We start from the raw sequence: 24089 nt of genomic DNA on the forward strand, positions 1-24089 counted from the left end.
AAAGCAGCGGGACCCCGTTAGAGCCCCACCACGGGGCGGTGCCCGTCCAGATGGGCCCTCTGGGCACAGGATTTCCCCCATCAGCACACCCAGGCTGAAGCCAGCGCCCCATTCCTGGTATGGGAAAGCCAAGGGCAGAGCTCCTCCCGACCTCCATTGGGAGGAATGGAGAAGTTTGTTCCAAAGCTCTGGATATGTTCAGCCACGTCTGCCAGAGCAGCTCGCGCCACCGGGAACAGGAATGAGCAGCTGTGGTTTCCCGTTTCTGTTTGGGTTTGTGGCTTTGTTAGTTCACCCTCCTGGATTTCCCTGTGCAGGGGTCCTGCACAGGATGCACACACAGCAAATAAGGGCTTATCCTTCAAAACTGAGCACATCCAGCTGCCTGGATGAGACAGGAGAGAAGATGAGGTTTACCCAAGTGGGAAAATTCCAGCCCCTCATGGGGTGGCATCAGGCTGGACCTGGCCGTGGTGTCCAGCCTCCGTCGCAGGTGCAGAGTTCTCCCAGCACCCAGAGGCTGGGACACCTGCTCAGTGCTTTAGATTCTACCAGGGCACTCATGGAAGGAATATTTAGGGGAAAAAAGCAATTTTGTCATGCAGACATGCTCCTGAGTGACTCCCCGAGCCCTGGCAGCCCTGCAGCCCGGCCGTACCGGATCTGGGCAGCGTCCCGGCACAGCTCCACGTTGGGTCTCCTCGTGCGCTCATCCAGCCGGGTCTGAGCCACCTTTAACTGAACCTCTTTGTCCCTTATGGTCTTCTGGATGACTTGGATCTTCGTCTCGATCTGGAAGATTTCCTGCCGTGTCTAGGGTGAAACAGAGACACGGGCATCAGTGAAAAGATACCTTCTCAAGTGATCCCATCATTCCCTTTTCTCTGTTTGTGCAGAAAAAACCCAAGTTCAATAAGCAGCCCCCGGGCTCAGGCCACTGTTGCTCTGCCACATCAAGGCACAGATGCAGCAGAGTTTTCAGGGAAAATCTCTTTGCTCTTGCTGTCACATCAGAGATTTAGGAGCAGAGGAGGTTTAGGAGCAGTGATGGATGTGTCAAATTACCAGCTTCCCAAAACTGCTGCGTGCAAGAACTGATCATCCATCAGCTAACAGAGGGAAAGGTTTTAACAGCTCCTCATTTAAGGATGTGGCATCAGCCCCCAGTGCTGCAAACTTAACCAGTCTGAGGCCTTGCCAGGGAGCTTTCCATGAGTCCCACTGGCCCGGGGCAGGTCCCATCACTGATCTGGCAGAGCAGGGCAGGGAGCCCACGGATAACTGCCCATCCCTCGGGAGGAAGTTGAGTGGCAGCGGCAGCGCCAGGGCAGGGTCGGGTACCTTGGCCAGGTGTGTCTGGATCTTGCTCTTGGCGTTGGCGGTCTCGGTGATGCGGCTGGTGAAGGCGTCGTTGACTTTGCTGAACTGCCGCCACATCTCGTCGGCCGTGCCCATGAGGAGGCTCTCGGTGCTCGCGCGCAGCTTGGCCGAGGTCGCGCGCGCGCTCTGCGAGCGGAAGATGTTGTTGTCCGTGAACCTGGCCCACGTCTCTGGCACCGAGACCCTGCGGGGGGAGAGGACAGGCCCTTGGCAAACCCACGCTGCTGAGCCTGGGTGGAGATTGATGCAAATGAAATCTGCGCTCTTAATTAAATTACATGGAAGTGAAACATCTGGACCCCGTTTGTTTGATGATATTTGTCAAATGAGGGCATGTTCATGAAGACAGCTTGTGAAAGCTCAAACAAAAGATTCTCCCATTAAAAACAGAGATTCCAGTCAGAGCTCCTATTTACACCTTCGAGGCATTAAGGGCCAAGGAGTTCCCAGCCCCACGAGGACACACACATCACAATTCAGCCAATTCCTTTTGCTCACAGCCCATCTCAGTCTCCCACTAAACCGAACAAGCTTTAGATCCCACTCCGTTCCCTGTCTGTGCATTTGGGATGAAGTTCCTGCCTGTGCAGTAGTCCAGAACAAGGTCAACAAAAGACTTAAATACCACATAAGCTCCATTTAAAACCTGCTGATTCTCGGCACATTTTACCCTCCTCTGAATTTTAGCCTCAATCCTTTGCAATCCATTTGCCTGTTTAAATGTGTCTGAGCTCTACTGTGAATAATTATTCAAACTATTAAAAAAATGGTATCAATCTGTGCCTCTCCATAAACCTCATGGGTGTGTGTGAGCAGATTTATTCTCTCAGCCCTTTGCCACTTAGGGCATCTCTCTGTGAGTGCTGGGTTAGGTCACTGTTCATTTACTGCAGAGCCAAAGCTGAATTCCTGGCACTCAAAGGCAGCTGAACTCTGTTGCAGGACCACGCTCTCACTTCTTTATTTTCTGGGTCATTTCGGCTCCCTGCCAGGCCCTCTCCATGCAGGGGTGAGCCCCCAGACTTTCCATCAGTGAGGAGCACTCAGGCAAGCACTGACACACCTTTGAAAATATGCATGAACTTAATGAGCTGTGCAGAGGTGCTGGGCTGAATTTGTTTGCAGGCTGAGCTCTGAGCCCTGATCTAATGTTTAATTAGCTCGGGCTCGCTTTCGCCTGCTGGGTGCTCAGCATCCATCTGAAAGCAGAGAGTTCTTCTCCCCCTGGAGAGACCAGAGGGGAACGAGCCCTGGAGGTGGATGTCTCCAGGAGGGATGGATGTGCCTTCAGAGTGGGCCAGGAAATCCCAGCTCCCTGCCCGGGACAGGGTCTGTGCCCGCCAGGGCCCCCCGTGCTCACGTGGCATCGACCCTCTCCACGCCTTTGTAGTAGTGGATGCCTCTGGAGGTGTTCTTCAGCTGGTAGCACTTGCTGTCGATGTGGTGGCCCATCTGTTTGTCAGCCAGGTCCTTCTCCAGCTCCTGCCGGGCCTCCTTGTTGCACCTGGAACACACAAAGTGCCGGCCTCAGTCGGGATGGAGGCGTGGGATGGTTTCCTGCCCATCCCATTCCCCTGCAGCTCCCGGAGCATCCCTGCCTGCCTCCCGTGGAGCCTGCAGGGCTTTGACCGCAGGGAGCGGGGCAGTAGGGATCTGCTGGGGGCCACGGCACAGCTGCACATCAGCCCTGCAGCAGGGGCCCAGAGCCCTCCTTACATGAGCTGGCAGTTCACCGTGTCCAGGCACTGCTGTAACCTCTCCCGGCAGGACCTGATGGTCTTGATTTCCTGGGCGAAGGCAGAACAGACCCCATCAGCCTCGGTGCTCAGACATCGGGGGCACTGCTCCCCTCGGGCCTCTCCAGCCTCGCACACAGCGAGGGCTCCCCTTTCCCCCACAGCAAACAGAGGCTGCAGGAAGGGCCCCCCAGCCCCAGTGCTTGTGCAGCTGAGCCATGGCCAGGCACCAGCAGGGGACAGGAGGGGGCTGTGGCCATGGCCAAGGTCTCTGAAATCACTTCCACGGTGGATTCCCAAGTTTATTCATCTTGACATCAATGGCCAGGGCTGCTTGGTTCCATCACAGGGAGACAGAGCCAGATCCTGACCTGATGTGAACAGGCACAGTGATACCCTGGGCCAGCAGTGCCACGCATCCCCATCCCCAGTCCCAGGGCATTTTCCTCCCCACAAGAAATCCCATCCATATGGGACAAGAGGACTTTGGTGTAAATCCCCAGTCAGTTCTAGGCAGGGTTCAGCTCCCCTGGAGGAAGGCTCGTGCTGCTCTCAGCTCCCTTGACTCCAGCACAAGCCTATTGTCCCCGTGAAGGTTTCCAGAGGCTGGTGAGCAGTGCTCCAAACCCAGGGATTTTCAATCCTCCTGTCTGCAGGAGCCAGCTGAAAGCACAGCCTAAATGCATCCCAAACACTTAAAAACCCAAATGGCATTATGGAGATACCAGCTCTGATAATTTTCCTAAACCCTCAGGACTTTTAAATTAATCATTTAAATTTTCAGGGCCTGACTCATAACAAAACATCTTCTAAGAGAGCAGTGACTTCACAGGCCCAGGGGCTGCAATTTCCTTCCCAGTTTTGTGAGGCTTTTGCAGTGATTCTGTTTTGCTGTACCCTGCATTAGGATCCCATTTGCTGTGCCAGCTCTCCTCATGTTTGCTTTTAATTCATGATTTAAAGCAGCCTAGATAAAGGCAGGCAGGAGTGCAGGTTTCTATGATTTCTATCAAATCCATTGCCTGAGCACACAGAGCGTCAGTCCTGCTGCAGCCACACTGCCCTGAGCAGAGCAGAGCTGGGGGAAGTGGAATGAGTATCTTTTATTAGCCCAGCTAATATAGCTGGGGAAAGCAGACGAGCTCAGGCACACCCTGCCCTCTCCATCTGCGTGTGTGTGTAATATATAGAATGTGCTATAGATACAGAGACAGAGCAGATAAATAAACAGAGGTCTGTGCTGGCAGGACTCGGAAAGGCAGGACCATCTCACAGACTCCTCAAAGAGGGACAGAGGACCCTGATAAGCCACACAAACCCGGCTGGTTTCCAGCTCTTCCCTCCTCTCCCATGGACACGCTGCTGAGTGGGAACACCAGCCCCTGCCCCAGCAGGTTTGGAGAGTTGAAGAATTTAGCACCTCACCAGCGCTGAAGAGCCAGTGAGGGAACAGGGCTGCCAAACTTGTTCAGAGGAGTTTAGGTAAAAATAACTTTGGCACATGATGTGTGCTGCCAAACTTACTGTGATGAGCTGTTTCTCCACGTCGTCATTGACCAGGTCGATGCCCATCCTCTTCTCCCGATTGAGCAAACACTTGTGAGCGACCTGGTGGGGACATGTCATGACATCAGTGCTGGCTGCAGGGGCAGGGCTCCCTGCAGGGACAGTGCCCATATCAGGGAATGCAGGAAAATTCCGGTGGGCACAGGGATGGCAGCCTGGGAAAAGCTGCCCGAGGCAGCTGGGTGAGCTGACAGCCGCAGCCGAGTGCAACTTCAGCACGGAACCAGCGGGAGGGAGCCCGCGTGTTCCTGGGCCACCACAGCTGAATGCAGGGACCTGTGTCAGGCTCGCTGTTGACCTCCCCAGAGCCTCGTAGTAAGACATGGCCTTCTGTGTCCCAAACCGGGATTTTGGATAGGGAAATACTTGGTTAAACAAACACTGCAGTGATGTGCTCAGCATGTGCTGGAGGGGAACGCAGCAGATGCAGGGGATTTGTTTACCACTGACTCAACTAATGGGCTCTCCATGAAAACTTTCCAGTGTTACAGAGCTGGGATGAACTTTATGAGAGGTTTGAGTGGCTGCAGATGTTTGGGCTGGGGGCTGCAGGGTCCCTACCTGGAAGGGGCCCTCGGTGTCGGCCAAGGCTCTCTCCAGCCGTTTCTGCATGTCCATCAGGGAATTGGTCTCCCTGATCATGGCATCCAGCTCGATGCAGAGCTCGGATTTCCAGTACTCTATGTCATTGACGCGCTCTCCCAGGTTCTTGGTGCTCTCCCCTTGGGTCCTCTTGGCCTGCTGGTACACGTCCTTGATGGTGCGGGTCAGGTCGGCCCGCAGGCGCTCCGCGTTGTGCCGGGTGGTCTCCGACTCCTTGTAGTTGGTCATGTTGGACCTGTGCCAGTCATCCAGCGAGTGCCGGCTGAAGACGCCGTTGGGTCTCTCGGAAATAAAAGGAACTATCTTGGTGGGGGGAAGCCCCGGGAAGCTTTCAGTGAGGGGAGACAAGGTTGGGTTGAGGGCAGCTGCTTTGTAGTAGGAGTTGGGCATCCATGGCATGCTGAAGCTCTCAGGATGGTAGGGAATGCGGTTCTTGTAGCTGGTGGTCATGGTGTTGGTGGCCGGCAGGACCTTGGGAGGTGGTGGCCGTGGCTGGTTAAACTTGGCTTTTAAGGGATAGCCGTAGAGTTCCATCCTGGAATGCAGCTGGTGCGGGTCCTGCACAAAGGAGGCAGAGGAAAACTGCACTCAGAGAGTTCCTGTCCTTGTGGCACCTCTTACAGCAACACCCAACCTGTGATGGGACCAGCCCTGCCCGGGGCACCCACACAGCCCCTAAATCTCCTGAAGGTAAATCCCCCCTGACAGAATCCCAAGCATTTGGATGGGGAGGGATTTGATACCAGCTTTGTCCTTGGTATCTTGTGTCAGGTCTTGAAATGAGGAGAGAAACAAATCACGGCTGTTAAAGAGGATGACAGATCTCACACCTTTGTTTTCCTTAATTCTTTATTTCCTATTATTCCTTCATTTTCCCTGTCAATCTAATGACCTCCCCTGGGAGGGTGGGCAGGCCCTGGCACAGGGTGCCCAGAGCAGCTGGGGCTGCCCCTGGATCCCTGGCAGTGCCCAAGGCCAGGCTGGACATTGGGGCTTGGAGCAGCCTGGGACAGTGGGAGGTGTCCCTGCCCATGGCAGGGATGGTCCCTTCCAACCCAGGCCAGCGAGTCTCATCCCAGGATCCAGCCTGGCCAAAGGCTTTGGGGTGGGCAGTGGGACACTCGCAGCCTCAAATTCAGCACAAAAGCTTTCACAGGTGTGACTGGCTCAGAGTCAGTTTGGCAGAACCGAGGATGAGACGTCTGTGCTCAGCTCCAGCAAACGCCCCTGCGAGTGCTGTTCCCACAAACCCGTCACTCCAGCCCTTCTGTCCCTGCTGGGGACAGGCCACTGCCATTCCCTGTCTCCATGCCACTTACTGATACCTGGGGAGCAGCAGCTGGAGAGTGGGAGATGCTTTCCCTGGCTCCCACCCCTGCGAATAAATCCTTCCCCTTCAGCCACTGACAGACAAGTGTTCAAGGGAGAAAAAAGCCTTGGGAATGGACTGGATTCCTTTTCCACACACTTCCAGCTGAAATAAATGCCCCTGTGTCTCCTTTGGGATAAGCCATGCCAGGATGAGAGGTTCCAGTCCCCGTGGACACGGGCACACCCCAGGAGCTGCTGAGGGCCCAGTCTGGGATATGGGGGATGGAGGAGGGTTGGGGCTGAGGGCAGTACCGGCTGTGCTGGTGGTCCCTCCCCGTCAGGCACAGCTCCCCCCTGGCTGCGAGGATGGGGTGAGCTCAGGGCTGGGGGTGCCTGGGGGTGCTGCTGCTCATCACTGGGTGCTGTGGTGGTGCTGGCACTGCCCGGCTCTGCCCAGACCCGAGGGGCAGCACTGGCACAGGGCCCCGTTGCTATGGGCGGGGGGTTCCGTGGCCAGTGACTGTGTTCTGGGGGGGTTCTGTGACAGTGTCCGGGCTCTGTGACCCGTCCTGGCCATTGACCCGCCCTGTAATGGCCACAGCAATGGCTGTTGGGCAACACAGCGTGCTGGGTGGGCAACCTGGGGCCAGCAAACACCTCCCAGGGCATCCCAGTTCCTGCCCTAAACCTCCTTCCCTGCTGGGCAGCTTTGTGCAGCCCCTGGGCAAGCAGGGGCAGGGGTTGAGTGGCAGGGTAATGCTCGTGGCCACCTGGTTTAGGTGCAGGTTGCCCTGCAAGGAGCATGATCCTTATGGGTCCCTTCCAACCTGGGATATTTTATGGTCCTATGAACTCAGGGCTCTCAGTGGACAGCCCGGTGCCACCCTGGGCAACCCAGTGTCCTCACTGGTGCTCCTGGGCCAGCCAGAGCCTCACTGGGTGGGTGGGTGCCCCAGAGTGGGGGTGCTGGCACCCCAGTGAGATGTCCCAGGAGCCCCTCCCAGCACCAGGGTGACAAGCAGCAGTCACCCAGTGACACTGGGAATACTCCTGGGAATGCTTTCCCGGTTATCTCTGGCTCTAGCCTGGGAACAGGCAGACAGGAGCTGGGTAGGGATGTTGGGGGTGAGCCCAGGCACTCCAGCTCATCCAAGGGGGTCTCTCCCCAGCTTTTGGGAACACCATTCAGTTCTGCTGTGGCAGCTTCCATGTCTCACTTCATCCACAGGAATATTTTCATTTTCCTCATTTCCCGGCTGTGTCCATGGCTCATCAAGTACCCAGGCTGGCGTTTCTGCCCTCTCTCAGCCACCTCAGTTTCTCCTGATTCTCCCAACTCCTGCACCTGCAGACGGGGACTGCACTGAGGGGTTTCCCAGGCCCTGGTGATGCAGTGACCCCCTGGCCCCCCCTCCTGGGCTGGGCTCCCTGGGCAGCTCTGCCCCTTGCCAAGGAGTGACAGAAAATGAAACCCAAAGTGCTTCATGTGCACAGAGTGCAGCACATCTTCATTTCCCTTCTAGCGCACGTCCTGCTTCAGCAGGGTGAGGAGTCAGCTTCATCCACCTGAAACCAAACATTCAGCGCCTAAGTTGGTTTTCCTACAGCCAAACCAGATAACATAATTGCAGTGAAAGCCAGCCAAGCCCCGTCCCCCAGCAGGACACCAGCCCAGCTCTCTGCTCCCTGCACGCTCCCAGCTCCAGCTCGGCTCTCACGCCCTGCCCGTGGCTAATTCTGTTCAGATGAATCACTGCCCGACCAGGGACACCACTGATTGTGGGAGGCAACCACAGGGCTTTTGAAGTAATTGCAAAATTAGGCAATAATAATTTGATAATGCTGTAAATGGCCCACGGTGCTCAGTGAAGCCCAGGCAGGACCCTCCGGGGCAGCGCCACAAGCACAGGGACAGTGGGGACATCGCAGGGGGCCCAGCTTTGGCCCCACAAGAATCACAGAATGGCCTGGGCTGGAAGGGACCCACAGGGATCACCCAGTTCAGCCCCTGGCCCTGCCCAGACACCCCAAATCCCACCCTGGGCATCCCTGGCAGCGCTGTCCCAACGCTCCTGGAGCTCTGGCAGCCTCGGGGCCGTGCCCATTCCCTGGGGAGCCTGGGCAGTGCCCAGCACCCTCTGGGGGAAGAATCTGTTCCTAAAATCCAACCTAGACCTCCTCTCGCACATCCTAAAAGCTGCAAAGATGAGGAGGAAAATTGGCACAGGTAAAACAGCCAAATACCACAAGTGCCTCTCAAGTAGCGGCCAAGTGCACACAGTCTGTGATCCCAAAATCCCAAATCTCTGGGTGCCCCAGTGAATTAAACAGGCTCTTTACACCCCCACCATTTATTCTAGTAATTAAACCTGGTTCCTTAATTCTGACTACAACTCCAACAGCTGCAGCATCACTAAAATTACAAACTGTCCCCACCCAGCTGTGCTGGGCCGCATCCAGTTCGGGTGGACACGTGAGGACACAGCTTGTGCTGAAGCCTCAACCAGTTTAGCTCAGAATAAAAGAACACAACCAGGGTGAGCTGATGGGAAGCAGAGGTGCCAGTTCTCAGCACGGCAGCCCAGGCCGGCCAGGCTGAGCAAACTGGAATTTCAAGGGATACATTTGGATACCTGAGTACAAAACCTACTGCCAAGAGCTGTTGATCTTTGTGTCACAGCTCTACATTCTGGCTGTCTATTAATACAGCATTACACTGGGTCAGGAGCTGCCCTGCTGAAAATACCCAGACCCAGATCCTTTATAGCATCCCCTGTGAGCCTGCACGTACCCAAGAACAGCCCAGTCACAGTTTTACTCACGTTTGAATGTTCCTCTGTCTCCCATAAATGCTGCACCTGCCTGAAAGGGATCCACTGTTTATTCATGGAACCACAGAACCCCAGAGTGGGTTGGGTTGGGAGGGAGTTTGGAGCAGCCTGGGACAGTGGAAGGTGTCCCTGCCCATGGCAGGGGTGGGATGAGATGGGCTTTAGGTTTCCTCCCAACCCAAACCATTCCATGATTCTCTGAGATGATTTTCACCTCTGAAATGAGGCTCTTAAGAGAAAGAAAAAGCAATGAAGAGATCAAAAGTAAACCAAAAGTAGACCAAAAGTAGACTGGCAGCTGAATTATTCAGTCTAACCAGAGTAGCATTTGACTGAGCTTTCCAAACAATAAATGTGGCATGAATAAATCACCACAAATCCCCCCCTGAGCTCTTGTGATGAGTCACAACCAACAAACCACAGATGCTCAGGGCAGGCTCTGCTCATCGCCAAGGTTAAGCCTGGGATCACTGCTGTAATTACAGCACTGGTGACCTCAGAAGATGTCATCATTTACTGGTGATGTTCTCAGCAGCGCCCAGGAACCATCAGAAGTAAAAAACTGAGTTCAGGGAGAGCCTCCCTGCAGCCTCTTCAACCCCCCCTGGGCTGAGGGAGCTCTGGGCTTTGCCCTCTGCCTTGGTGGCACTGCACAGTCCAGGGCAGTGGGGAAGGCGTGCTCTGAACTGCATCCAACAAACAGAGGGGCTCTCATACCCTAAAATCACCCAGCTGCACAAACCAACAGGTGTGGGAGCATGAGGAGACAGCTCCGTGCACCCCTGGACTCACAGCCACACAAAGGGTGCAGATGTTGGCCTGAGAGGTGAACACAGCCCAGAGCAGGGGGCGCAGAGCCTCCACCACAGCGCTGCCCCTGGGATCTCACAGGGGAGAGCCCGGGCGAGTTTGGCCCTTCCAGCCAAGCTCACACAAGGTCACAGTTTGGGGTCCCATCCTTGGCACACAGAAAAGGCCTCGTGAAACCATCCCCAGCTATTTTCCTTTGTAGGTCCCACCTTGCTGTAGCCCTTGATCACCAAACCTTCCACCCACCCTGGGGCTGACTCCTTCCCAAGGGCAGGCAGAGACTGCTCCGATAACTGATGGAGGAGAAAAAGGGAAATGAAACCAGTTTCTCTACATTTACCTTGAAATATCCCACCTGTGAAAGCGTTTAACCATGTGCTGTTTATTAACATCAGCCCCATTATTTCAGGGCAGTTTAAACACAGAATTTAAAACTGAGCCCCAGCATCTGAGGTCTCGGAGTAGCAGTGGATGGCTCTGGTGATTGATGCTGCACACACGCTTTTGTGCTCAGCTGCAGTGAGTTATTGGTGGCCTCTCCTTGCCTTACACACTCCTCATTTCGGAGCCAGATGTGAAAGCAATTAACACACTGAGAGGGCTCTCTTTAAGTCTGTGGGGCTTTTTATAGGTTACTGTTTATTTCTGGACCTCCTTTCTTGAGGTGAGTTTTGGCAGACAGCCCCAGGGCTGGTTTATATCATGACTGGCCATTGTTGAAAGTTTTTTATTGCTTTGGCAAAGGGCTTGCATTGGAAAAGGGAGGCAGAGTTACTCTGTTTTTTTTCCTGTCATAGTACTCAGGCTGTGATTCCACAGACAGCAAAAGGATCAAAACGTCTGCAGAGCTGATAGGAACAACCTCAGCCCCTGCTCCTCAGGAAATAGTGATGGCTGAACACAATCCTGGTGTGGAAGGGCCCAGAAAGCTCCTCTGGAAAAAACCTAAACCAGCACTCATGGAAATTGCTTTAAAAAGAAAGAAAGAAAAAAATCACAGAATGGTTTGAGTTGGAAGGGACCGTAAAGATCCCCTAGTCCCAACCCCCAAAAATCTCTCCCCTCACTTTTCAGCTCCCCATGAGCACGGTCCAGGTGCTCCCTCCATGGGCATCCCAACACCCTTCCCCAGCAGGGGATCTGGGAGGGGGGATGTGCCCTGAGCTGTCCCCTGGCACAAGCAGGGGATGTTCCACGTCCTTTTGGTGCTGCTCAGGACATGCATCCCCGTGGCAGAGGGTAGAACTGGATGAGCTCTGAGGTCCCTCCCAATCCAAGTCTTTCTGGGATTCTGTGATGTGCCCGGGGGACCTCAGAGGCTGCAGCCAAAACACAACAATTTAAATTCCAGCTGCTTTTATTTCAGCTTCCCAAAATCCAGGTGGCCTCGGGTGGTTTGTCCCTCACAGCAAACCAAGTGCTTGTGAGCACAGTTGGCTTAGAACCCCGCCCAGGCTGCGCTTGCCTGATGTGAACCCCTCCGCAGAGGGATCCCCTACAGAGCTGCTGCTGCTACCGATGAAGCAGTAATTCCACATTTCAGCATCACTCATTATTTGGGATCACCTGAGGGATTGTCTAACTCCAGACAGCATTTCCTTTGATCAGATTTGGCCCTGAGAGCCCTGATAAGCCCAAAGCCTGTGTATTTAAGAGATGTTTTGATTTGTGATATGAAAAACTCCAACTACCCTTAGGTGCTGAATAAGGACAGCAAAGCAGCCGGGCTCACCTGCCCGAATATTCAGCTGGAATGAGAGCCTGGATCTGAACTGTCCTTTCCTTTTGGAGAATTTGCTTTTCTTACCACAGGGGACGCCTGGCCCCCATGGCTGCCCCAGCCCCAGCCAGGATGCCAGGCTAGATGCCCCATGGAAATGGGGGCTGGATGCTCCATGGAAATGGGGGCTGGATGCCCCATGGAAATGGGGGCTGGATGCTCCATGGAAATGGGGGCTGGATGCTCCATGGAAATGGGGGCTGGATGCCCCATGGAAATGGGGGCTGGATGCTCCATGGAAATGGGAGCTGGATGCCCCATGGAAATGGGAGCTGGATGCTCCATGGAAATGGGGGCTGGATGCTCCATGGAAATGGGGGCTGGATGCCCCATGGAAATGGGAGCTGGATGCTCCATGGAAATGGGGGCTGGATGCCCCATGGAAATGGGGGCTGGCTCTGGCTGCACTCCCAGCCCAGCCCTGAGCTCCGGCCGTGGGGCTGGGGACAGCGGTGCTCTCTGCGTTCCGAGCGGCAGCAGCGCCGGGCTGAGGAGCACGGAGGATGTTTATCCTCCAAAACAAAGGGAAACCATTCCCACGTCGAGCTGAAAAATAATTAAGACAGCTGCGATCAGATCAGATCCTGCAAATGACTTGGTATCGTTTGTCAGGGTTTTTTGCTAGAAAGGGCAGATCAGATTTCCCAATGAAGGCCCTTTTCCTCCCGCTGCCAGCGCCGTTCCTGTGCATCTGTCCCTCCCTGTGACACTCCAGCAGGAGGAGAGGCTCTTCTCTGCCCTGCCCTGCCACAGACCTTTAGAAGGATCGCTAACATTTCATTACATAAATATTTTGCTGATACTTTCTCTCATATTACACGACATTTTTATCCCTGGAGCCCTGCGCCCACTCAGCCAGATAGAGCACGCGGTGCCTGCTCATGGAAACGGAAAGCAGGGATGAAGCCATGGGCTTCTCCCCCTGGAAGTGACAAATCTTTTCAAGGAGTTTAAGCAAAGGATGTTTTCTGATTGTATCCTGAGCTGCCTGCAGGAAAAGGTTAATTCTGGCATGTTTTGGAGAGATGGATGTCCCTCAGACTAACAGGAAAGGATGAAAATCTTTGAGGTCTCTCCTTCATAAAGGTTTGCTCCAATTTCGAGGTTTGAGCCAGGATTTTCACCTGCATCCCCAAAAGTGATGTGCCAGCCTCTGTTTTTCTCCAGATACCTTGGTTTCTTCCTAAATTTTGCCTTACACAATCATAATCCAAGGCACAGGCAGGGCACCAGGCCTGTGACAGAGGGGGTGAGGAGCACCAGGCTGGGCTTTCCCAGTGCCACCCACAGGCCTGGCAAAGACGGACTCGGACAGGGGTGTCCTGCACCAGAAATTCATCACACGAAGGAGCCTGAGAGTGGGCAGGGGGGCCCTGGAACATGATCCACCTTCAGCCATCAGTGCACAGAGCAAAACAAACCACCCTGACTGCACCTTGGAACAATGAGAGCAGATAAAGCCCGATAAAGACAGTGCAGCAAATAATGACCAGCAGACATTTGCAATGTATCACAAAAGCAGGAAAAGCACACCAGGAAATCTGCATTTTCCCACAGTTTTTGGAGAAATTATTTAATTATCTGCTTGCCCTGATCATCTTTAGTCACCAACAATTCTGGGATCATGGAATGGTTTGGGTTGGAAGGGACCTTAAAGCCCATCCAGTGCCACCCCTGCCATGGCAGGGACACCTTCCACTGTCCCAGGCTGCTCCCAGCCCCAATGTCCATCCTGGCCTTGGGCACCGCCAGGGATCCAGGGGCAGCCACAGCTGCTCTGGGCACCCTGTGCCAGGGCCTGCCCACCCTCACAAGGCAGAATTCCTTCCCAATATCCCATCCATCCCTGCCCTGTGGCAGTGGGAGCCATTCCCTGTGTCCTGTCCCTCCATCCCCTGTCCCAAGTCTCTCTCCAGCTCTCCTGGAGCCCCTTTAGGCACTGGAAGGACTCGGCACGCAGCATGGGCTCACAGAGGTGTGCCTGAATCTTATCCCATGGGAAGTCTTTTCCCTTGTGTGTCTGTGGAAGGTTTATCCCTCGGAAAGTGCAAGAAACAGGACGGAGCCAACTGGGCCGGTCCAGTCCTTCCCACACTGCAGTTCCAGCCTGAGCTCCCCTCCTTGGCTTGGTCTGCCACAAACAAGCACCAAAAGGTTTCAGGTTTGCAGCCTGGTGGAGCTCACATTTTCCCACCTGATTATTTTCTCCTCTTTCCGGAGGGCGAGGTTCAGCTCCCGGGGGCTGCTCAGGGGTTGGCTGAGGGATCTTTCCGATCTGGGGGTTCGTGGTTTCGTTACACCCACCGGGAGTTTTATTTGAGAGGGGCCCAAAGCACAGAGTAAATCATTGGCCAAGCCCAGTGGGTTTTGCCTGGTTTTAGACCAACATTTTTCAACCCACCCGAATATATAAATCATCTCAGTTTTAAAGCTGGGCTACAAAACAGAGCCAGTTCATTCACTTGCTTATACATTTAATATCATCATGGCAGGCAGTGATTCTGCCCCAAAATTTCTTCTTTCTGCCTCCCGAGAGCTGAGGGAATCATCACAGCCAGCTCCCACGGGGACACTTTCCCAATGGACATGGACTGGGACAAATGCCACCCTCCACCAGGCACATGCAGCACTCAAAATGCTGTTTTCAAACTAAAGATGCAATTTGGTAAAGCCAAAACCAGGATATTTGAGGTCTGGCTCATGAAAACCCTGGGATGATGTTATTTAGTGCTGAGCATCTCCAGAGTCCGGTTACAGATTTCTGGGGAAAGCTCAGTCCAAATGTGACACTAAAGTTGCACAGAAAAGGCTTCCAAAAGCTCCAGGAGAGATGTACCAGGAACAGGGAGAAGCTGTAGGTACTGGGAAGGTGCAGCTGGAACCTCCAGGAGATGCTGAACTCTCGGCTTCTGAGGCTGTTTATGAGTTGGGAAATTGAAATTCCACTGCCAGCTCTTACAGGAAGGAAATGGGGTGGAAGGAGCTGCCTGCACTGTCAGGTTTTATTGTTTCATCGGGACTTTCACAGAAGTTTGTGGTTTTCCTAAAGCCACAACTCTGGGCGTGTTTGAGAAACTCGTCTCTCATGCCAAGATTCCTCTCTGAAGCTCCCACCTGCACAAAAAAGGTGACCCCAAAAGGGAAATATCCAAGTCAAAAGTGTTCAAATGGTGCAAAACTGAACTTTCTAGGGAAAAGGAGTGGGGATGCAGACTCCATCCCTCCAATCTCTTGCTGAACTTCATGGAGCCTGAGGTGCTTCAGCACGGCACTTTTCAAACTGGAAGAGATGGGAATAAGAGATTCCCTACCCAGACAAATCCCTCCAGCCTGGCGGCTCCGGATCCAGGAGAACTCCCCCCAGAAGAGAGGCCACGCTGCCCAACCTCACTGCTCCCAAGGGATGCCTTTGCTTCTCTCCATGGGCACACGGAGCCTGCCTGGAGCGTCCCTCCCTGCCTGGAGCACGGCTCCGCTGGGCTGGGCTGGGCTGGGCTGGCACAGGGGGAAGGACAGCAGTGACCTCCCCTGCCGGGGCCAGCAGGTCCCTGTGAAACAGCTCCATCCACGCCAGGAGCCCCTGGCCCGCTCCAGCCCCCTGCCCAAGGAGCAGCTCTGAGCAACCTCCGTGGGGTTGGATGCTCCAGGGACAATCACCCACGGTCAAAGCTAAACCCCATCACTTCCCAATTCCAGCCTATTTAGGGAAAGCACTCCTTGTTTCCCCCCAGCCCCTTTTCCTCCTGGCAGCATCCTGCCCTGCCATGGGGAAGGGCTATTCTTAGGGACATCTATTTTGGGTTGGAATGCTGGAATTAAGATCCTTCCTTCCTTTAAAGAAAATATGCCCGATGATATTTAAAAGCTTCAGCCCAGCTCGAAGGCTCAGCTCCGGCTGCTGAGTGAAGCAGATTTATTTGTTAGTTTAACATTTACCGGAGGCTGGGATGATCCCAGCTCCACCAGGACCACCCAACACACCCTCCAGAGGCTCTGGGAAGTCTGGGATATTCCCTTTAATGTGCCGAGGAGCTGCTTCGTGGGCTTTACTCATTCCCTCTCTTTTGGCACAGCTTTGAATCAGTTGTAAACAGATTTAGTAAAATATTTTCCATCAAAACCCTTTTTGACAGAAAACGGCTTTTGGACACAATGGAAACTTGTGGAGAAGAAAAATGAAAATAAAGCCTGCTCAGCTGTTGCTGGAGGCCTTTATTAGAAACAGAAAGTTGTTTTCCTCCTTGAAAGGTTTTTGGGGAAGGTGCTGCTGCCGTTTTCTCGAGGTGGACACAGGTTTGTCGTGGAATTGTCAGAAAAGTTCTCATTCCATTGTCACTCCTGGAGCAGGGATCACAATCCTCCCGGTCCTGGGAGGAGCCTGGGGATGGATCCTGGGCTCCTCCCCAAGGTCCATCCCCGGGATCTGAGCATCCCCCGCCCTCTGTTCCCGGCCGGCCAAGGGGGTGAATGGCTCAAGGAAGGGGCGTCATCCCAGCTTCCCTCTGAGTTATCTCCTGCTACATCTGACTCCAGGGAATAATTAACACAGACAACGTCCTGGCTGGGAGCTGCAATTTCCACTGCCTGGGAAATCCTGACATGAAGGGAGAGATTGATTCTGATTCTGCACAAAAAGCTGGAATTCTTGTGTTTGCCAAGGAACATTTCCTCCCAGCTAGCGGTTTAGGGCCATTAGAGTGTTTCACTTCAGCGACTCCTCCCATTATTCCTGTTCCTCCTGTGCCTTTCCCAAATCCCACTGCACGTGTGTGGAGTGATACAATCTAGAAAGACAATAACACATGAAAATTTACGCTCTACATTACATGAAATTAATATAATGACAGAACAGAAACATTCTTCTTCTGCTGGAGTTTCTATACTGTCCAAACAAAATATTTCCACTTTTTTAATTTTTTTTGCTGCTGGAAGATGTTGTTGGAATCAGCACATTTCTACTGCATGGCTCAGGTTCAATTAACCTGCTGGTTCATATGGAAATTATCCTGAGAATAACTTTTTAGTGGCTTTAAGATCTGAGATACTCCCATCCTACTCATCCCCACAACACTCCCACCCATCTTTTATCTGCTGCAGTTAAAATGCTGTGCCACAGGTAAGCAGCAAAGACAGAAACTCAGACCGTGTTTTTCCAACCTCATATTCCTGAAAGTTGGCACAAAAAAAGGCTCAGAGCAATTCCATCCCCCTTTGCTTCTCCAAGGGCTCCGCAGGATTAAATAACCAACTTCTGCTGGGTCTGATGGGCCAAGTCTCCCTTTCTCTATAGCAACAAAATACGGATTTGGCCTTTTGTGTGGCCTGACAGCGCTGGATGCAACAGGATGAGAAGTGGGAATGTGTGGATATAGAGACACACACCTCGAGGTCTCTGGAACACTGTGATTTCACAGGGACATGTGGCGGCCGCTTTCCAACAACAAAAACGCTCCTTTTTCCCAGCAGTGACCCCGAGCAGCGGTGCTGGGGGATCCTGACTGGCCGCTCCCCGGGGAGGTCAGAGCTCCTGGCTGTGGGATGCCTGGGCCGTTCCTCGGGGAGCTGCAGCTGTACAGGGGTGGCTGATCCCCTCAGGGCCACGGAGCAGGGAGGAGAGCACAGGGACCTGCCCAAACGTGCTGCCTCAGCAAAAATCCCAGAGGGAAGAAAGGAAGAGCAGGAATGCTGCTGAGTCACCAGGCACCAGGGAGCCCGGCAAACACGGCAGCAGCACAGAGCTGGGGAGCGTGGGGAGCTTTGGCTCAGGAAAACCCCCTGGAATTCCAGTGCCATCACTCAAGGTAGACCTGAGCTAGAGCTCCGTGCTTGGACAGAGGAGGAGGAGGAGGAGGGGGAGGAAGAGGAGGAAATACTTTTTTCAAGCAAGCTCTTGGCATCCCCAAATGTGCCTTTTGAGGAGAACAGGAGGAAAGATAAATGTGAGCCCTGGCAAATCTGCAGGAACTGTGCGGGGCACGTGGCAGGGCCAGGAGCATCCCAGGGGGGATTTATGGCCCCGTTTAGGAAAAAAATTAAACTGCCCTTATATAAAATAGTGTTCTGTGATGGCCACAGCCCTTTTTGCACCCTTCTTTGGCAGGAAGGTTCTTGGGAGCTCACAGAAAGGGGCTCGGCACCCACAGCACGGCCCGAGGATGCGGGCTGGCATCCAGAGCTAATCAGCTCTAATTGCACATTCCATTTGATTTAATTACGCTCTTGCTCTCCCTAATTCACTTCCACTCCCCTCTGCCATCCGCAGCAGGGCTGGGATTGCAGCAGGATCTCAATCCACGCCATTTGGAGCTGCCTGAGGGGGCTGGACAGAAAGATTTGTGTGCAAGGCCTTTCCCACTGACTGAAAGGCAAACGGGGTAAAGAGGAGTCAGGAGCAAGAGGAACTCAGTCCCAAAACCAAGGGGATTTTTTAGCATTGAGTTCAGCCCCAAGATTATCACTGATAACCAGGCTGGGTCTCATGGAGGGGAAAAGGCTCCATCAGGAATGGCAGAGGTGCCTTGGGCCCAGCCTTGCTCCATCAGAGCCTGGAGTTGGGGTTTCAGCTGACGGCACCAGGGCTTTCTGGGGGGCCTTTATGCAACACTCTGAAAACACCTTAAAAAAAACCTCCATAGATAAATAAGCAGGAAAAAAAAACCCTACAGAGATAAAATAAAAAAATTGTGAGCTTTCTTCTGACTTTACTTCTCCTCACCTGCCTCCAAATGATTTTCATTAAAACAGTTTCTAATGGAATAATATTCACATTTAACTAGCTCTGATTTTTCTGTAATTAATAATGTTATTCTGAGCGGCTGAGTCGAACTGTAGCAATCTCCCCCTACCAGCACACACCATCCCTGCCATCAGCACCCCAAAGCCAAGAGAATTCTCCCAGACAGAAGGGGGGGGGCAGTAATTGCAGTCTTATCTATTGTTATCAGCCTTGCACAAGTGATTTATTGGGGTAATCAAAGTTGGAGCCTGGGCATGACTCCCAGCCCCTCCTGTGTCACCAGGACAGTGCTGCCGGCGAGGTGACACTGTGGTGACGCTCCCAGCGTGGTGGCACTGCTGGCACAAGGCAAGGGCAGAGCTCAGCTGGCACCAGAGACACCGGCAATCCCCGGGGAGCTCTCCCGCCCTGGGATCGGGGATTCCGTACCCGCCAGGACCAGCCAGGACCAGCCCACGGAGCCGCCCTTCACCGGGGCAGGAACGACCTTGGCGGGGCCCTCCGGGCATCCAGACTGGGAGGGAGCATCTCAGTGTTGTGTCTGCAGTTCATTAGCCCTAAACCACTGTCCTGACGTGCTGGCAGCTTTATCTGATACCCCGGGGAGCCGCCCAGCTCCTCCTGACGGATCCGTGCTGCTGGAAACCAGGGTGAGCTGTCCCTGTCATCCCCAGCCCTGGTGCTGCAGGGCAGGAGCTCAGGATATCATGGAATTCCAGAATGGTTTGGGTTGGAAGGGACCTTAAAGATCATCCCACCCCACCCGGGCCATGGGCAAGGACACCTCCCACTGTCCCAGGCTGCTCCCAGCCCCAGTGTCCAACCTGGCCTTGGGCACTGCCCCACCCTCACAGGGAAGGATTCCTTCCCAATATCCCATCCATCCCTGCCCTCTGCATCCAAAAAGGGCTGCAAGGAGATGAGGGATGGGAAGTCTTATTGAAGTTGAGTCTCATTTCTACAGGGCAGGGGAAGCTGGGACAGGTGGGATTCCTCTGGAATCCTGCTCCTGCAGGGCTGGGTGGATGAAACACCTTCCTCTTACAGGAGGGGATCCCAAAGTCCCTGGGCAGCCTCACACAGGACCGGGATCAGGGAAAGGACCTCGCTGGGTCCTTTTCTCACTGTTACTCTGAGCAGGTTTTTATTGCAGTGAAGGATGGAGGCCCCCCGGCCGCTCTGGGCCGAGCAGTTCCATGAGAGCACATCCAGGAAGGCCGGAGCTGGCACCTGAAGGAGCTGCCAAAACAAATGGCTGAATTATCCAACAGCTTCCTCCCTCGAGACACGGGCCAGGAACGGGAAAATCAGAGCCAAGGAGCCTGAGGTGAGGAGCAGCAGCCCTGCACAAACACAGGGCCTGCACGGGGCTGGGACGCAGCACCTCTGGAATCACAGAAGTGTTTGGGCTGGAAGGGACCTTGATGCCCATCTGATTCCAACCCCTGCCGTGGGTTCCACTGCCCCAGGCTGCTCCAGCTCCTGACACCTGCTGATGTCCCACTGGAAGCTTGGTCTGGAATAACCACGTCCGTCCTGCCTGACTTCAGACACTTGGCTGAATAAGGAGAGAGTTCCCCGGGGACTGGGGAGTGGAACAGGGGCAGACACGGCCCCGGCGCTCTGCGTCCCCCCACGAACACACAGAGCCCCCGCAGTGCCCAGAGTGCCCACAGTGCCCAGAGTGCCACACACATCCCTGCAGTGCCACACAGGTCCCTGCAGTGCCACACACATCCCTGCAGTGCCACACACATCCCTGCAGTGCCACACAGTGCCCAGAGTGCCACACACATCCCTGCAGTGCCACACACATCCCTGCAGTGCCACACAGTGCCTGCAGTGCCACACACATCCCTGAAATGCCACACAGGTCCCTGCAGTGCCACACACATCCCCGCAGTGCCACACACATCCCTGCAGTGCCACACACATCCCTGCAGTGCCACACAGTGCCCAGAGTGCCACACAGTGCCCACAGTGCCACACACATCCCCGCAGTGCCACACACATCCCTGCAGTGCCACACACATCCCCGCAGTGCCACACACATCCCCACAGTGCCACACACATCCCCGCAGTGCCACACACATCCCTCTCCTCGTGCTCCACTCCATTTGCAAAGGAAAAGGAACATCCCACTGGCAGAGCCGGGAGCTGCGCTGTGGTTTGGGTTTCACTACAGGCTTTTTATAGCTTGCAGGGACACAAAGCTCTGTAATGCGAGAAGGTCGGGGTGAGGCTGCCAGGGCCACAGCAAACGCTGCCTCGGCGAGCAGCTGAGCACAGAAACACAGCCCTGCCACCATCACCCATGGTGACACCGTCCCCAGCAGCCCTGGGGTGACACAGAGCCATCGCCCCAGGGAAAGATGCTCGTTCCAGCTTATTCCTCATCTCTGTTCCAGTGAGGGGTCGCCCTCGTTCGTGTGCCCTGTCACGAGGAGCCCCCACGCCCCGTTCTGGTGTCCAGCAGTGTCACACCAGGCACTGCAGTGGCTGCTCCCAAGTGCCAGGGCAGGGCTCGGGGGCTGCGCCTTCATTTCCACACCACAAAGCTCTTGGAAGGAGCTGCTGGCTCCGCGGCTCTTTACCTTGGATTGCAGAGAGCATATTTGTGCTTGAGTCAATATGAAACTGATTGTTTGGGCAAGGAAAGAATTCAGACCCCAGATTCTGTTCCCCTCAATGTGAGGAAACTTTGGGGGGAAAAAAGCTTGGAAAAAAAATTTTTATTCAAGTTGGTTGGAATCTGCAAGAAAAATGTGGAGACACAAGAACAAAACCCAAAGTGAGACATGAACTGGATGGAGCCTCTGAGCTGTTTGGGAGCAGCCTGGAATGGGAATGGTGAGGTGGCTGCAGGGGGGACCCAGGGATGTGTGTGCAGCCCACCCGGCTCTCCCTCCCTTTCCAAAGTGCTCATTCCCAAATCCTGCCCAAGCTGCACCAAGCGCTCCAGGAAGCCTCAAAGGCAAACAGGAAAAGCAGCAAGGGCTGAGTGGAGCCACGCTCCGACAGCACCTCCCACCCACCGCTCGCCCTCCGGGATGTTTCCGGAGCACCACGGAATCCTGGATAACCCAGCAGGGCTTCAGTGGCTCTGAAATGGCTGTGCCACAACAGAGCCTCGTTCGTCACACGCTGCTGACGAGTTTTCCACGAGCAAACCCAGGGATGCTCTCAGGGACAGCTCCTGAGACACAGTCCGGGTGTGGATCCAAAATTGTCTCCTGTGTTCCAGATCAGATTAAAAAAAAAAACAAAGAAAAACCCCACTGAAAGACAATACCCAAGTGGGACACGGCCCCTGCCCTGGGCCCTCCCAAAGACAAGGCATCTTTCCCTGTCTCAGAGCAAAGGAACCGGCTCTGCCTCTCTCCAGAGCCACCCAGGGCTTGGGGACAACCAAGGAAAAGCAGGAGAAGTCACCCCACCAGTGACAGAACAACCCCAGACTCCTTCAAAAGGAGTTTAGGCACCAAGGAGCCTTTTTTCAGTTTGAGACACCCTTTTTTCTTTCAGGTCAATACAAAGTGGGAGTGCAGAGTGTTTGGTGCAGAAATCTCTTCAGCAAAGCAGAGGCAAGGACAGACGAGACACTTGGTGAGCCTGTGCCATTTGTCCCTTCTCCTCCTGTGCTCAGCGCCCGCTCCCAGATCAGTCCCTGCCACTCGGCCAGGCACAGCAGGAAAACCAAGTCCCCACATTTCGGGGGAGATTGCATTTCAGAGAGAAACCTCTGGCATTTGGCCCCAGGACCATACAGGGGATGAACGGGGTGGGCTGGGTGCTCACAGAGCCCAGTCCAGGCCAGGCAGAGGGAGGGATCCACCCCCGGCCCGTGTCCCATGGACAGGGATGGATCCACCCCCAGCCCGTGTTCCATGGACAGGGATGGATCCACCCCCAGCCCGTGTCCTCATCCCTGCTCCCCACAGGAGGCAGCTCAGCGGGACTGGCAATATTCCGTGCTGGGGAAGAGCGAGCATGCTGGGAGCTCCCATGAAGGCTCTGGCACGCTGGGATCAGTTCCCAATTCTCAGTCCAAAATATGTCTTCACATCAATGCTCGGGTGTGCCACAAAACACCAGTTATCTGCTGGGATGTGGGGCAGGGCCTGACTCCCTGGGAGTGTTTTCCTGCCCATTTTTATCCTCTATATGATGAGAGCTGAACTGCCCCACCGAGAGAATGGTGTGGAGCTGGCAGAGGGTCCCACAGCCCCCAGGAGATCCATCCCCCAAAAGCTGTGTCAGCACTGGGAGGGATGGGGAGCGGATGGACGGGAGGTGGCTCGCCTGGAATTCGGGCAATGTGGCAATCAGAAGTGGAGAACTGTGCTGCTCCAGGGAGGGGGAGGAAGAGTTTTCCAGGGCAAAAGTGCTTATTCATCACCAGAACTCTTCTGGAAATTGTCCAAAATGTGGCTGTTTGCAGAAGTGAAACCTCTCCACAGCCCTGGGAAAGGATTCTCCTCCCTGCAGGAGGTGGGAGCAGGGCAGACACACCCTGGGAATGTCCCTCCCAGGCAGGGCTCACGCTTTGCTGCTTCCTCAGACAACTTGTACCAGTCCCAGCCTGTCCAGCTGCAGGAAGAGAAGCTGAGCTGTTGGGAGAAATCTCTTCCTCCAGTCCCTGTCCTGGGGTGCAGAGCCCGGGGAGCACAGCACAGCACATGGGACAGCTCAGGATTGTCACCAGGCTGCCCCCAGGGTGTCCCCAGCACCTGCAGCACTCCAGCAGCATGAGCACAGACGTGGGCAAGGCTCCAGGGTGGGATGGAGGGATCTGCATGAAAACAAGCAGTGGGAGGCCTTTTATCCCAGAGGGAGTCTGTGTGTGGAGCACACCAGCTGGAATGTTTTCCAGCAAACTGAGGGGCTGGAACAAAGCCAGGGCAGCCAGGAAAGTTAATTTCCACTTTCTGTTTCACAATAATTGATCTGCCTCATTTGCAGTGCTGGAAGCAAAGGGCCTGGCCAAAATTTGCAGGGAAGTTCACTTCTGTGTGAAGTCTCACTCTGCCTCCTTCCAAATTCCACCTCTCCACCCCAGGCTGGAGGAACAGCTGGAACCTCTGCTCAGTGCTGGGAGCAGAGCAGGGGCTGGATCTGACCATGGTGGGTCCTCAAATTTGGAAAATGGAGCAGTTTAAGGTTAAAATCAGCACAAAGTCCATTGAGACCCGGAGCTGTTCTGCGTGGCCAAGCTGAGCGCGACCAAACCGGGAACACACAGAGGAGTTCTGGCCACAATGTGGGGAGGAGTGTCCCATTGAACTTTGGCTTTAATTGAACTGATTTATTTCTCCCCCATAAAACAGATATATTAG

The 24089-nt window shown here is 54.4% G+C and overlaps 1 protein-coding gene across 1 annotated transcript in view; it reads right to left on the reverse strand.

The window, feature by feature from the left end:
* TEKT3 (tektin 3) overlaps positions 1 to 24089 on the reverse strand; it is a gene marked incomplete at both ends in the record, with an annotated part of 49855 nt that overhangs the window by 236 nt on the left and 25530 nt on the right. Inside the window, 6 exons of the mRNA XM_082294187.1 lie at positions 659 to 813; positions 1342 to 1564; positions 2741 to 2884; positions 3097 to 3290; positions 4641 to 4724; positions 5244 to 5843. Of these exons, the coding sequence (XP_082150313.1) occupies positions 659 to 813; positions 1342 to 1564; positions 2741 to 2884; positions 3097 to 3290; positions 4641 to 4724; positions 5244 to 5843 (1400 nt within the window). The remainder of the gene's footprint in view (positions 1 to 658; positions 814 to 1341; positions 1565 to 2740; positions 2885 to 3096; positions 3291 to 4640; positions 4725 to 5243; positions 5844 to 24089) is intronic.

Source organism: Coloeus monedula (genome assembly GCF_965178545.1).
Source record: "Coloeus monedula genome assembly, chromosome: 19".
Classification (NCBI taxonomy): Eukaryota; Metazoa; Chordata; class Aves; order Passeriformes; family Corvidae; genus Coloeus; species Coloeus monedula.